Source organism: Solanum lycopersicum, chromosome 8 (genome assembly GCF_036512215.1).
Source record: "Solanum lycopersicum chromosome 8, SLM_r2.1".
In the NCBI taxonomy this organism is placed as follows: domain Eukaryota; kingdom Viridiplantae; phylum Streptophyta; class Magnoliopsida; order Solanales; family Solanaceae; genus Solanum; species Solanum lycopersicum.
Genome location: NC_090807.1, coordinates 2,593,939 through 2,609,195, shown reverse-complemented (window position 1 = coordinate 2,609,195; position 15,257 = coordinate 2,593,939). Strand labels below are relative to the sequence as shown.

The window sequence follows — 15,257 nt, the reverse complement described above, 5'->3', positions numbered from 1 at the left end:
TTCAGTGATGCACAGACAAGTTGGCTCTGTCTTTCGATCGCTGGAATTCTTTTTTGGAAAAAAAATTGATTTTAAACATAATTATGACATTATCTAAATTTATTGTTACCTAACAAATCAAACTATACCCATGAAATGTAATTATGTAAACTATAACCATTTAATGTTATTTCATAAAATAAGTTTGACATATATGAAATTTTCCCTTATAAATACATACAATGATTACGAAAGAAAAACACATTAAAAATCACCTCAAACTGACTTTTCTAGCTCCGAAAATATCAAAAATATGAAATGGGTTTAAATAGATATTTAACTCATCATTTTCCTCATTAAAACCCATGTGTCGTCGCTAAGAGTCTATTTTGTCACCACTTAATGTGTACACAAGCAACCTTGAAAATATCCTTTTGACCCTTGAAACTCATTCGGAATCCTATAAATATGAACCAATAGTGGAACCAATGGAATTGTTGAATTTCCAAAAAAAAAAAAAAACATGGTTATAATCAAAATACCCTTGACAACCCATCTAGATAAAAAATTTAACTTTTTACCTACATATCCAAATCACAATTTAAGATCTTGGGACTCCAACCGATCATCTTAATAGAGCAAACTCGAAATTCTGGAGTGATTAAAGTTGATGGAATTCCCACACAACGCTCGAAACTCATAAGGTTAACTAAAGTCAACCATATCAAAAAATTTCGAACTCAGAATTTGAATTTTGCGCTAACTTAGGACTATTCTAGCTTGTTACGTCGGCCTGCTATTTAGTTGTAGTTGGATTTCAGGTGTTTGAAATGCTCGAAATTTTGATTTATTTGGTATGACAGAAGTCATTCTTCATTTTGAGAGTTTAGTATTTTCAAGAAAAACTTTGATTATAGATCGACAATAAAGAATCAAATGAAAGAACTTATCTGCATCCGGTATATACACCAGAACAAAACATTTAGCCTTAGCAATTAAAAAGTATACCAAAAAACATTAATAATAATGTAGATGAAAGTCATGTGAAAGTTACCTTCTCTATAACAAGTTCTTTTGAATAATTTATAAGTATATTTACAGAATCCATAACCTATAGATTACACATATACACAAGACAATACTGATTTGTGATGCTAACTGGCTTGACAGTTCAAATTTGGATCATCAACAGTGTTAAAATACAATGTAGAAAGTTTGTCATCAAATTTGGAAACCAGTTGATGGACAGACAATCCGCAGTAGCGCTTCCCTAGTCTAGCGATGAAAATGTCGATTATTTTCTTGAACATGTCGTCTTCTTGGATTAGAGGTTGCTCCACAAACTCAACTAGAGGCATCCACTGTACCGATAACAGAAAAGACAGCTCGAGTAAATGCCAAAGTCGCATAAAGCTGCAGACTTTAAGTCTTAACTCAACCTTGAAAGCTAGCTCATGAGATGACGATTGTCCCAAAATATATAAGGAGACAACATCACATTTTCCCGGTTCTGAAACTAAACAGCTGATGTGTGGACAATATGACATGCAGAACCAACGTTGAGACACACAAGAATAAGGACGAGTTTGGATGTGGTATAATTTTAAGAAAAATGGACATCAGGTCTAACTCAATCTCAAAAACTAGCTCATCAGGTGAGTATTACACAATACGATAGGCTTACCTTAGCATCCTGAATTTCTAGATTATCAACCATGATCTGTTTTGACAGGGGCCTTAACAGGCAGATGAAGAACAAATCCGACTTTTGAAAGGCCACATCGTGAACATGCCTGAAGAAGCACATCGATAAATGTTAATTTAAACAATGGTATCTTGTTTGTAAACTGTAAAATCAACACTTAAAGAGTCCAGAACTAATGTATATAGCATTAGATAGAGCAAGAAGCTGAATAAAGCTTGAAATATCCTAAAGGAGACAGTAAAATCTAGCAAATAGAAACTCCACATTCTCTGTGTATGAGCCAAGTTGTTCGGATACTTATGGTGTAATATATATAAGATTTCTAATATAGCTCTTCCTATCGATAAAAATGTGCAACGTATATGATAAACTCATGGTTCTTTGAAGAGGAAGAATGTGTTACCTGAAAGCCATAACCTCCACAAATTCAGTATCAATCTGGAAAAAGTAATGAGAGAAGAAATAAACATTGTTAGATAACGATTGGTTCGTTATATGTTGCTAGTTTAGGAAGGCGAATACGTTTAAGTGAAAATTGCTTACACCAGTTTCCTCCTGCACTTCTCTCACAATTCCTGTAAAGATCTCCTCGGACTGAGTTTTGACGCAAAAACTAAACCGAGTAAGTGTACTGATTTCATGTTTCAATCTTTAACAAAGTCAAAAGTACCAAAATGGTAAGGTGAAATTGCAATAGAGGAGGAACATACCTCATGAATAAAACCAGTTGGTATTTTCCATAAGCCTGAAAGAGCCGGCGTAAAATGTTTCTCTTGCACGACAAGCACCTAAAGCAGTAATTTTATTAGCCTAAGGATACAGAAGCTCTACTAATTCGGAAGGCATTGCAAACAGAAAAACATGCACCTCATCTTTGTCGTTGATCACAAAACCCCCAACTCCCACTTGATGTGATGCATTCGAAGGAAGCAGACAAGGTTCCTCCGGAATCCAATATGTCATCATAACATATCCTCTTTCTGCATGATGGTATTGAAATCCTTCCTACAAAATTTAGAGTTCGATCGTTACAGAATCACTACAGCTGTATGCTAGCCAGAGAGTTGGTACGGGTGAGTAATTTCTTATATCGATTTGGGTAAAGTGATAGTACGAAATACCTTTACTACAATTCATCAACGAAAAAGGAAATACCTTTACTGCAACAGGAACTAGATCGCATTTTTCTAGTGGTAGCTTAAGCCAAACTCCCTTCTTCCCCTGCATCATCGGTATCCATCAATGAGCAAAACGTGTCATATAAGCTTTTACTTTCAATACACCAAAAATTACTACGCCTCATTCCTAAACAATTTGGGGTTCCGTCTATATGTATTCACCAGACTATCTGGTACAAGAGTTGTCTATAAAATAACAAGAAATGTGGTGTCTCTCACTCGTGTATTAATCAACACCAGACAAGAAATCGAGTCTTGAAATTTGAGACTAGTATAGTATAGTAGTTGCTGGAAATGAAGTACCTTCACTTTCCAATGAGAGAGAGATGCACGAAGAACAAAGGTGAATTTATCGCGATCAGATGGTAGCCTATCTGCATTGACGAGTACTCCTCCATATTCATCATCAGAAGAATCAAGCAACCATTTATCTCGAAAATACAACCTCGTATGGTTTGTACCATTTATCTTATAAGAGAAAGTATCCTCTAATAAATTCTTCTTGCTTACTGATCTTGAAGCATCATAAGAAGTGCTTGAATAAGAAGCCTTTGTTAACAGCCCTGAAGTTAAAACAGAAAGTTTACAAACAAACATTCGAACTTCATTTTGAGATATACAAACAGCAACATTTTCTTATTTAGTAGCAGCAGTGGCGTTATCTAATAGCGCCACTGCTGCATTAGAAACAGGACATCATTCTTTAAAAGCTAATGATGCATTTCGTATTGCCTTATTATCGATTGTTCTACTCCGAGTTCATGCTTCCTTGCTCAAAGATCATAATGTAATAGCATAGTAGCTCCTTTAGAGCGGATTTAAACAGAACAAAAAGACGGGAAATCTCTGTTTTCACAAAAATACTACTCTCTCCGTTCCATTTTATGAAGAAGCATAACTAATTTAGCTTTAAATGACCTGATTTTATAGCCACGGAAACGTCATGACATGTTTAAGATCGTTTCCAAAAGTCAGTCATTCTATTTTCGACTTAGTATTCCGTCAAATACCTTCACACAAATTGAAACAAACAGAGTAAAATCTTCTTATTCCCTTACAAAATCAGAAAAATAAACTTCTCATTGACTCCAAAAAGGAAAAGGTCCACACCGTTAAGTAAATACTCTATCCGTTTTAATTCGTTTGTCTTTCTTTTCCGTCCGTTAAAAAAAAGGTATCTTTTAGAACTTTCTCGGCAACCACGATTCAAAAGTCTTACATATTTACTTTCTTAAATTTCGTGTCGAGTCAAAACCAGACAAACAAACTAAAACAGGAGCAGTACTAGAAAAATACTTCCGCAAGAACAGAAATACATTCTACATATCTTTAGCTTAAAATCACAAAACTCAAAATTATTACCTATTTACTTTCTTAAACTCCATATCAAGTCAAAATCGGATAAATAAATTAAAACGAACGAGTTTCGAAAAAATACCTCCACAAGAACAGAAATACATTCTACATCTCTTTAGAGGAAGATCACAAAACTCAAAGATATTATGTATTTACTTTTTTAAACTCCGTATCAAGTTAAAACCAGATAAACAAATCAAAACGAAGGAGTTTCAGAAAAATACCTCCACAAGAATAGAAGTACATTCTAGATATCTTTAGTTTAAGGCCGCAATTTTCAAAAATCTTAACGTATTTACTTTCTTAAACTCTGTGTCAAAGTCAAATCCAGATAAACAAATTAAAACGAAGACAGTGCAAGAAAAATTACCTCTGTGAGAACAGAAATTTGGAGCCACATTAACACCAAACATGAGGTTTGAATCAAGAAATGAGCTAGAAAACTTCATGAACCCCTCCATACCAACTGATTTACACATGGACATTGACTTAAAATCAATTAATTTCAGCTCCATCACACAGTCCAAATGAAATATCAAAATCTTGACGTTTATAAAATAGACTAAGATAAGAAGAAGAAAAAATAGAATTTTTTCCAAGAAAAATAGCGTAAGATTCCTTCACAATGCTAAAAACAAGAAAATTACTTTGGTATATTCATACTTTCTGAGAAAACTAAAAAAATAGAACAAACCAAGTGAAGATATTAAATACTACTTTAGTTTTTAGCATTTAGAGAAGAAAAAAAAAACACACCAAAATATCTTTGATTAAAAAGAAGATATATTTTTCCATGGAAAATATTAGTAAAGTTTCTAGCTTGATGGCATGTGGTTGAAAATGAAATTTTGTAGGAAATATTAAAAATGACAAAATAAAGAAAAAGAAAGGTGTGTGTATGTTTGTGAAAATTAGCTAAAAAGAAGATATTTTATAACGACGATAATAATATATTCAATGTAATCTGATAAATGAAATTTGAAAAAAAAATTACGCAAAAATTACTCATATTTCACAAATTAAAAAAACATTTTTTTAATAAATCCTCGATTCAAAAATAAAATAAAAAATTTACACAAAAAAAATTCATGTCTTTACAAATTAAAAAAGTATTTTTCAATAAATTCTCGACTCGAAAAAAAATTAAAGATAAGAAGATGTATAATGAGTGTGGAAATGAGAAAACAAATGAGTGTGAAGAGAGACAAGGGAAGGGGAAAAAGTATACAATACATATTTAAAATGTGGAAAATTGTACGCCCTACTTGTTTAAATTTTTTTATTTTTTTTAATTTGTCTGATTTTTCATTAAAAGGAATAAAATAGCTATCTCACTTTACTAATCTAGAGTATTTTATAAATTTATTAATCTATAAAATAGTTTGTTTTTTTTTCATATAGTAGAAGTTGTATATATGCTTTTACTTTCTTCATGTGTTTATTTTTTAAAATTTTAAATTGTCGCTTATAAAAATTTGAGTTTTTTTTATTTTTACTTTGGAAAATTTATCTTAAAATAATTTATGGCATATCGAATAATTATATGGCATAATACAGAAAAATAATCTTTTAACTTGATTTCAGTGGATAACTATGCCCTCCAACTTTGAAGGTGGAACAAGCAGACATTTAAATTTGTATAACATCAAACAAGTAGACACAAGTGTGCTACATGACCTAATACATGTAGGATACCACATAGGACACGAAATTACCATGTAGGATGTCATGTAGGACGAATCTGTCATATTTGTTCAATTTTATACAAATTTAAGAGTCTACTTGTAGACACCCAAAATTAAGGATCACAGTTACCAACTGACGTCAAATTAAGAATCATATCTATGTATTATGTCTAATTATATTAAGGCATCATTCATTATTTCAATAATAATATTTTTAAAAAAAAATAATAATAATAATAATATTTTTTAGGTAGAATTAGCAATGTCATCATTCATTATTTCAATAAAATAAAATAAACAGGTAGGTCATGGTTCCTGGTTTTTTGGTTATCTTAATCATGAATTACTTAGTTGTTAGAACACTATTATCTTATCCATTTAACAAAATGGAATATACAATCAATTTAGGTGGAACTTCACTCAACAAGAGTAATATGATTTAATATACTCATTATTCTCTTACTCGATATTCGATACTTGATATTCGTTTTAGGATTGATCAATTCAGATTATGTATATGAAAACCTTACTTTAATTAAAGGTATAACGTTCCCTTATTAAAGGTTAATCTATTATCACATGCTCAGACATATATAAGATCTCTAGTTAAGAAGAAAAAAGTATTTATCTATTCATCACTTTTATCGTAAGAGGCGAATTCAAGATCTAAAAATTTATGAATTTCTAAAGTGATGTTAGCTGTTAGATTCACGTTATATAACAATACAATTTTCTCTTACGAGTTTCTCAATCGGTGTTTCGTATTGATTTCGTGGCAAGTCAATTTGCATTCAGCGTAAAATGCTTTCTATCAAAAATAATTATGCTTTTTTTACGATGTTAACAATATGAAACTTTTGAGTAAAAATAAAAAATGAACGAATATGTAGTGTTTTACCATAACTTTTATGGTGAAATGTTACCATAATATATCTAATTGTCAATGTGAATTCAGATATGAATTCTTCTTTATATATTATTTTATATATAGAAAGAAGAACAATAATTCAGATTACTCAATTAATATTGGCTTAGTAATTTTAAAAAAATTGCAATTTTTGTAAACGAAAAATAAGGAAGTCATTGATTAGTGTAAAAAAAAATAATGAAAAGAAGAAAATATCAATTGGGTAAGAGGGATAAAGCTGTCTTATTAGTCTCTCTTCAATTATTGGAAAGATCTTTTTGAGATGTTTTTTTTGTTTTTTGTTTTTTTTTAATGGAACTTATAAATTAGATGCATGGAAAAAAACAAATAACATTATTAAGGTTATAGTAAAATCTACGTGGAAACATGTCATATATCGTTAAATATCTTATCCATTTTTTACGTAATTTATTTTTGATTGTCCCACACTCCACTCGTTCATTTGTCACTCTTCGCAGAGGGGATAAGTTGGATGTTGATGGATCAAATACTAACTCATATTTCACACTTGATCCGTTTATTTATTTTTTAGTTTCTTTTAAAAAGAATGTCTCCTTTCCTTTTTTGGCAACAGTTTAACTTTAACTTTCCACGTGACATGTTTAAGACAACAAAATTAAAGGACGTTTTGATACATTTGACATAACTTTAATTTAGAAGCAACCACAAGATTAAAAAGCCTTCTTTTTTTTCTTAAACTTCGTTTCAAGTTAAACTAGGTCATCTTTTTTAAAACGGAAAAAGTAATTGAGATTATTTAGGTTATAGTGATGTCCACGTGGGAACACGTCAAGTTGTATATTTTATTAGGACAATTTATTTATTTATTGTATAGTGCACGTGTGATTATATTCCCACTATAGTGGGAAATTTGTCCAGACCATCTTTGAGTACTATTTAAATTTTAACCATTATTTAAAAATTATTTGAAGTTTAATTTGATGAAAAGTTGTTTAAAACTTAATTTCATTGTGCAAATTTCAGTGTGTTCATCTTATTATTTTCAAGCTTTCTATTTAAAAAATTTGAACGACTAGATCCTTATTCCAAATTTGAACGTTTGAAGTTTGTATTGTTAAAATTGAAACTTCAGACTTTCGAGTGTGAATTTGAGCCTAATTTTCTCCCAAGAATCTATGGTCAGGCTTTGTAGTTCATATGGATATCCTAGTGAGCAGGTGAGAGGTTAACGATGTATGATTTCAGGAGATAGAGAAAGATCGATTAAAATTTTGAAAAAGGTAACATGACACAATTTCTGCTTATTGAAAAGATTATCTCGAATAAGAAGTTGTGGGAGGCACAAATAGAGCAAAAAGGTTAGTATGTAGGTTGTAGTAATGTTGTTGTCTTGTTATCCATCATACTAGTTGTTGTACCATTCTCCCTTAGTGTCCGGTCCTTCAATTTCTGTTACTATCTATTATTTATTTCATTGCGACTATCATATCATTTTATTGTAATTATTGTCCTAATACTATCCCGTGTTTGTTACTATCTACTATTTCTTATACTTCTGTTACTTTTTTTTGTAGGATTGTTTTGAACTATCTTTTATCCATGAATGGGGGTCAATCTGAAATAACTTCTCTGCCTTTGAGGTAGGATTCAGTGTATGCACATGCAATATACAACTTTGAGCGTCCACAAACGACCACTACACCAAGTAAAAGTTTGTTTTCTAGTGCTCACTGTTTCATTTTATACCATTCTCTCATACTTCTACATAAATATACAAATGGTTCGATACAAGATCAATGGATTCTCGAGCATCCAGAGCCTTCAATGTGAGTTTGTCCCTACTTATACTTTATCCTAATCAGACCCCACGTAGCACTTTCTGTCAACCAGAGCTCAAAACTGAGACCTTTGATTAAGGAAGAAGTAACCTCACACACTACACCTCATCTTATGATAGTATGTCGAGAAAAGTTGGAACGGAAGGGAAACTTGTTGGTTTTTGTTTTGAGTTCATTGCCACTTGATTTTTAGTAACATTACATTGTTGTATGGATACACACTACACCAAAAATGATCTCTTGCGACAATTAATTAATATTTAATAGCTTAATTACCGCTAAAATTGATCTATAGATCAGGAGGCATGATTATGTTTTCTTCAGAATAGTCGATCTCACAGTCATCGAAACTTATACCATATTATCGAGTAAAATTCTAACTTGAACCTTTCTTCACACGCATACAAAAGTATTCACTAAATTATAATATTTGTGTAACTATAAAGTTTGTTGTTTGTTATAGTTTTGAAACGAATGACTTTTCTATGATGAATATATATTTTTTTTGATGGATGATTATATGTGAGTATAATTCTATATATCTTGTGATTTTCCAATGTAAGATGACTTAAAAGACAATCTTGTGGTGTATTTGATCGTTACAAATATCGAGCATCAACTTTGAGAGAGATAATATTTGATGTTTTAATCTCTTTGTGAATATCCAAACATTTCTGAGATTTTGAGATGATTACTTCTACTTTGAGTCGTGAGAAAGACAATATTTGATGTCTTGTTCTCTTATATAAATATCAAAGAGTTGGGATATTTAAGATTAAAAAGCATGTTCAAAGCAAAGTTTTAAATTTGAAAATATGTCACTCTTTCGAAACGAACTAATATATATATATATATATATATATATATATATATATATATATATATATATATATAAAAAGCTTTTTTTTTGTAAGTACAATTTATTGATGAGAGAGTTGCTCGGATTTCACCATAATTGTAAGGGCGTGAAAAACAGTATAATTGAGTAGAAAATAAAAATGATGTTTGCTTTTTGCTGCAAAATTCGCTCGATGGTTGTTTAGACAACGAATTATGATGATGCCTAAACAACCATCAAACGAATTCAGTTTACTCTTCTTACTTGAACTTGTATAATTTCATAACCCAAAAAATATTTTAGATCTTATTATATGCTTTTACTAAAGTATTTTAGGAGGGTAACAAGTATCTTCAATTAATATTGGTGAGAAAAGAATCAAAAAAATGAATTTTGTAATTTATTTTGCGTAATTAAATTTACTTAATAAAATAATCCTCTAAAGAGAGGAAGGTTGTTTCCTGCATAATAATAAATAGAAAGAAAAGATTGAAGAGAGAGAAATTGTTTAACCATGGTTTAAAGGATGTTTATTCAAATAAATATGGATTATTAGATTTTTAGAATTGACAGATGTCATTAAATTAAATACGCACTGCACTAACCGAAGAGATTGGTGTATTGGTGTAACGACCTGTTTAGTCGTTTTGAGCAGCAGATTTTATTTCTGGAAAAACTGGCTGAGACGACTGTAACGACCTGTTTAGTTGTTTTGAGCAGCAGATTTTATTTCTGAAAAAACAGGCTGAGATGACGGAACCCACAACGGACCGTCATGGGCACGACGGACCGTCGAGGGGATCTCGTTTCAAAACACTTAGAAATTCTGAAAAATAGGTACTGAAATCGACTCTCTGAACTTCGTAACGGAATGGCAGGACGGACCGTCACAGACTCTTCAGAGAATTGAATCTCTGAACTCTGTGACGGAGCAGCAGGACGGACCGTCGGAGGCACGACGGCCCGTCACACGCTGCGTAATCCCAGACAGAGTCGGATTTCTTTAATGTTTTAAGGGACGTTTTGGACTATTCCGGCTTATAATTATAAAGTTAGTGGTTTAATATTAATAACTCAATTACTTGGGATCTAAAAGAGGTAACCTTGAGTAAATTAGTGGGTTATTATTGCCATCTTTCATTCTTAATTATATGTTAATTAGGGTAAAAGAAAGAGGGTTTGAATAAGAAAAAGAAAAGAACAGAAAGAGAGGGAGAATCGATCAAGAGAGAGAGAGGAACGAAGAGGATAACAAAGCTTTGGGGAAATTGCTTGCTTGATCACGAATCTTCGGTGGAGGTAGGTTATGGTTTTTATACTATTCGTAGTTAACTCTTAATAGCGAATGATATGTGTTGGGTTGTATTGTAAAGTCTTCTATATGCTTAATTGTATGTTTGCATGAATGTGATTATATAATTGTGATGAAATAAGCATGATGAAGCTATTGAATCCCAAATCTTGAAAATCCCTTGTTAATGATGATGTTTTGGTATAAAAGAGGGCTTGATGAACTAAAGGGATGAGATTGATGAGATTGAAGATGCCTTGGTATAAAAGAAGGTTTGATGAATTAATAGAATGAGATTAGTGGATTGGGTGTCACGAACCGACACGTAGAATTAGGGGATCGAGTGTCACGAAACGACACGTAGAATTAGGAGATCGGGTGTCACGAACCGACACGTAGAATTAGGGGATCGGGTGTCACGAACCGACACGTAGAATTAGGGGATCGGAGTGTCTCGTTCCGACACATAGTAGTAGGGGAGCGGAGTGTCACGTACCGACACAAGAATAAAGGTGATGAATCTTGAAAGATGTTAATATACTCAATCTAATGAACCTAATTCCCAAATGAGTATGATATGGAGGCTTGAGCCCTCATATGTGAACTTGGCGGTACTTATTAACGATTATAGTACTTGTTGTTGCTACATGTTGAGTAATGTAGTTGATTTTATATTATTACTTGATGCATATTGTTTCTATTTTGAGTTGGCCGATGATATCTACTCAGTACCCGTGTTTTCTACTGACCCCTACTTGTATGTTTTCTTTTTTGTTATTTGTGAAGTGCAGCAAACGTACCGTCATCTTCAACTCAACCGCAACTCTAGCCAGTCTTCGTCACACCAGATTTCAGGGTGAGCTAAAGCTTCTAGCTTGGACTGGATCTTCTTCTTCATGTTTTGATGCCTTGAAGTTCTGGCATAGACTAGCTATTATTTATGTTTAGTTTCTTAGATACTCTTAGCTTTAGTAATTTGAGGATAGATGTTCTTGTGATGATGATTTCCAGATTTTGGGGATAATAATAAATGTTTGAGTTTTTTAGAAGTTATTTGATTTATTTTGTTAATGAGTTTTTAAGTCTTCCGCAATGTTTTAGTTCATTATGTTTGAAATGTTAAGGTTTAGATTGGTTGGTTCGCTCACATAGGAGGGTAAGTGTGGGTGCCAGTCGCGGCCCGATTTGGGTCGTGACAACGACGGATCCCACGACGGACCGTCATGGGCACGACGGACCGTCGAGGGGGTCTCGTTCTAAAACACTTAGAATTCTAAAATTTAAGTACTGAAATCGACTCTCTGAACTTCGTAACGGAATGGCAGGACGGACCGTCGTGGGCACGACGGACCGTCACACATCTTCCACAGAAATTAACTCTCTGAACTTTGCGACGGACCGTCGCAGCCATGACGGACCGTCACAGGTTGCGTAACCCAGGCTGGGTCGGATTTCTATTAAAAGTTTTTAAGGGGCGTTTTGGACTATTCTTGCTATAATTATAAAGTTAGGGGTTTAATGTTAATAATTTAATTACTTGGGGGTTAAAGGAGATAACCCTGGATTAATTAGTGGGTTACTTTTACTATCTTTCATACTTAATTATATGCTAATTAGGGTAACAGAAAGAGGGTGGAATAAGAAAAATAGAAAGAACAGAGAGAGGGAGAAAAACGATCGAGAGAAGAGGGAAACAAAGAGGAAACAAAGCTTTTGGAAATTGCTTGCTTGATCACGAATCTTCGGTGGAGGTAGGTTATGGTTTTTATGCTATTCATAGTAAACTCTTAATAGCGAATGATATGAATTGGGTAGTGTTGTAAACCCTTCTATATGCTTAATTGTATGCTTGCATGAATGTGATTATATAATTGTGATAAAATAAGCATGATGAAGCTATTGAATCCTAAATCTTGAAAAAAAAACCCTAATCTACTTTGTTAATGATGATGCCTTGGTATAAAAGAAGGCTTGATGAACGAAAGTAGTGAGATTAGGGGATCGGGTGCCACGTTCCGGTACCAGGATAGTATATGAAGGATCGGAGTGTCACGTTCCGACACCAGGATAGAATATGGATCGGGTGCCACGTTCCGGTACCAGGATAGTATATGAGGATCGGAGTGTCACGTTCCGACACCAGGATAGAATATGGATCGGGTATCACATTCCGGTACCAGGATAGTATATGAAGGATCGGAGTGTCACGTTCCGACACCAGGATAGAATATGGATCGGATGCCACATTCTGGTACCAGGATAGTATATGAAGGATCGGAGTGTCACGTTCCGACACCAGGATAGAATATGGATCGGGTGCCACGTTCCGGTACCAGGATAGTATATGAGGATCGGAGTGCCACGTTCCAGCACCAGAATTAGCAAAGAGATTGAATCTTGAAAATATATTAATATACTCAATTTAATGAACCTAATTCCCAAATGAGTATGATGGGGAGGCGTGAGTCCTCATTGATGAGCTTGGTGTCGTGACCAAGAGTTATGGTAATTGTTAATGCCGCATGTTGAGTATTGTAGTTGATTTTATGATATTATCTGATATATACTGTTTTCTATTTTGAGTTGGCCGATGATATCTACTCAGTACCTGTGTTTTGTACTGACCCCTACTTGTATGTTTTCTTTTTGATTATTTGTGGAGTGCAGCAAACTTGCCGTCGTCTTCAACTCAACCGCAACTCTAGCCAGTCTTCATTACTCCGGATTTCAGGGTGAGCTAATGCTTCTAGCTTGGACTGGATCTTCCTCTTCATATCTCGATGCCTTGAAGTTCCAGCATGGACTAGCTTTTTATGTATTTTAGCTTCTTAGATACTCTTAGATTAGTAATTTGAGAATAGATGTTCTTGTGATGATGACTTCCAGATTTTGGGGATAATAATAAATGTTTGAGTTTTAGAAGTTATTTGATTTATTTTGTTAATGAGTTTTTAAGTCTTCCGCAATGTTTTCTATTCATTATGTTTGAAATGATGGGGTTTAGACTGGTTGGTTCGCTCACATAGGGGGATAAATGTGGGTGCCACTCACGGCCCGTTTTGGGTCGTGACAATTGGAGAGGAGTATTTATCATCTAACATATTTCTCAAAACATTAAATTTAATAAAGTCAAAAGATAATATAGTAATATCATCCATATTATTTTTTGTTTCATAAAAAATATGTCAAATTAATAATGAACAACTATTATTAGACATATAAAGTAATTGATTGAATATAAAATTTTTAAAAAAAGATAATAGTTTTCACACGAGATCATCGAAAACAAGAACACAATATATAAAGTAAGAGCTATTTTATCTTAATTAGACTTTTTATTCGTAGAACTATTTTTATTTTTGACATCCTTTGTAGAAATTGGAAGTATTTCCCCACATACAATATTTTACTCTAATACATCTCATTTTGAGAATATTTTGTTAATTTTTATAACGTACTCTTTTATTTTCTTAAATATCATTCTAAAACCATACTGAATATATTATCATACTTTTAATTTGATTTACGATCAACATATAGTATTGAGGTTTATTTCTAGAAGAATTCTAATATTGAAGAGATGAAATAAAAATAAAAATAGAACTCCATTAAGGCAAGAATTGATTAAGGAATAATAATTGAATAGATTAGATGGGTCTACCCACCATTCTTGAATAGATTCTAGGTTTTTTCTAGAAATAATTGTAAGTCTTATATTTTAATTATTTTTTTTTTTTAAAAAAAAAAAGAAATCCAATTTGATGGGGAATCTTCTTGTCTTTGACCTAACACATCAAATAATTAATATCCTCAAAAGAAAAATAATCAAAATTTCATTGAATACAATAAACTAAAAGACTCTTCGAATAATAAAAAAGAATCTATTAATTATAATTTATTATTGTTATTAGTAGTAATAGGCTATTGATTTAACGATTCGGTAATGATTTTAGACTATTATTATGAGTTACCAATATAATAACAATCAATTAATTTTTCTTAACGAATTAACAAATAATTTAATAATATTATTAAATTGCAATTTTTTATAATTCCATTTTCTACTTAGAATTTCTAAAATTCTAGATTTAATTTACATATTTTGCTTTGTTATATCAATTATTTAAATAACTTGATTACTGATAATATATTTAGATTTTCATAATTTTTCTTCGAGGACTTAAATTATCAGGTTGTTCAAACAATATCTATAAATAATTTTTCATGAAAAATGATATTTATAATTTAATCTGCAAATGTGGAGTACGATTAGCTAATATATATAATGTATAACTTTTTTATTTCAAAAAATTTCATAGTATCTTGAAACTTAATCTAAAAATATGCAATATTATTTTAATTCAGAGGTTTCTAATGTTTATTTAAAATCAATGTACTATGATTAACATAATTCTTGAATTAATCAAAGAACATGCTGCCACATTATTTTATTTATCCAACTTGACCACTTGTATTATATTATTTTTTTTCCTATTAA

The 15,257-nt window shown here is 32.0% G+C and overlaps 1 protein-coding gene and 1 long non-coding RNA gene across 6 annotated transcripts; one reads left to right on the top strand and one right to left on the bottom strand.

The window, feature by feature from the left end:
- Window positions 1-1,018: 1,018 nt before the first annotated feature.
- LOC101261537 (nudix hydrolase 8) lies at window positions 1,019-7,157 on the bottom strand. Of its 2 annotated transcripts, none has more exons than XM_010326276.3 (9): window positions 4,589-7,157; window positions 3,166-3,425; window positions 2,840-2,905; window positions 2,552-2,689; window positions 2,395-2,472; window positions 2,228-2,278; window positions 2,088-2,122; window positions 1,664-1,772; window positions 1,019-1,503 (listed from the first exon to the last, which is right to left on the bottom strand). In XM_010326276.3, the coding sequence occupies exons 1-9, from the start codon at window positions 4,731-4,733 to the stop codon at window positions 1,474-1,476; spliced, it is 912 nt and encodes a 303-aa protein (XP_010324578.1). In that variant the 5' UTR covers window positions 4,734-7,157; the 3' UTR covers window positions 1,019-1,473. The 2 variants fall into 2 exon arrangements, with proteins under 2 accessions (XP_010324578.1, XP_004244559.1); XM_004244511.4 differs by having other exon boundaries at window positions 1,019-1,340.
- Window positions 7,158-7,696: 539 nt separating this feature from the next.
- Window positions 7,697-13,685, top strand: LOC138337773 (uncharacterized). Of its 4 annotated transcripts, none has more exons than XR_011211184.1 (4): window positions 7,697-8,150; window positions 8,367-8,618; window positions 11,551-11,615; window positions 13,427-13,685. It is a non-coding gene; the product is annotated as an uncharacterized lncRNA (long non-coding RNA). The 4 variants fall into 4 exon arrangements; XR_011211183.1 differs by having other exon boundaries at window positions 11,546-11,615; XR_011211182.1 differs by lacking the exon at window positions 13,427-13,685 and having other exon boundaries at window positions 11,546-11,830.
- Window positions 13,686-15,257: the final 1,572 nt, after the last annotated feature.

Excerpts from the sequence above, each read along its gene's own strand:
- LOC101261537 (XM_004244511.4), bottom strand. The coding sequence starts at position 4,733 with ATGGAGCTGAAATTAATTGATTTTAAGTCAATGTCCATGTGTAAATCA. Across the intron at positions 2,906-3,165 it reads TCTCTCATTGGAAAGTGAAG|GGGAAGAAGGGAGTTTGGCT; the intron begins GTACTTCATTTC and ends CCGATGATGCAG. Across the intron at positions 2,123-2,227 it reads AAGTGCAGGAGGAAACTGGT|ATTGATACTGAATTTGTGGA; the intron begins GTAAGCAATTTT and ends TACTTTTTCCAG.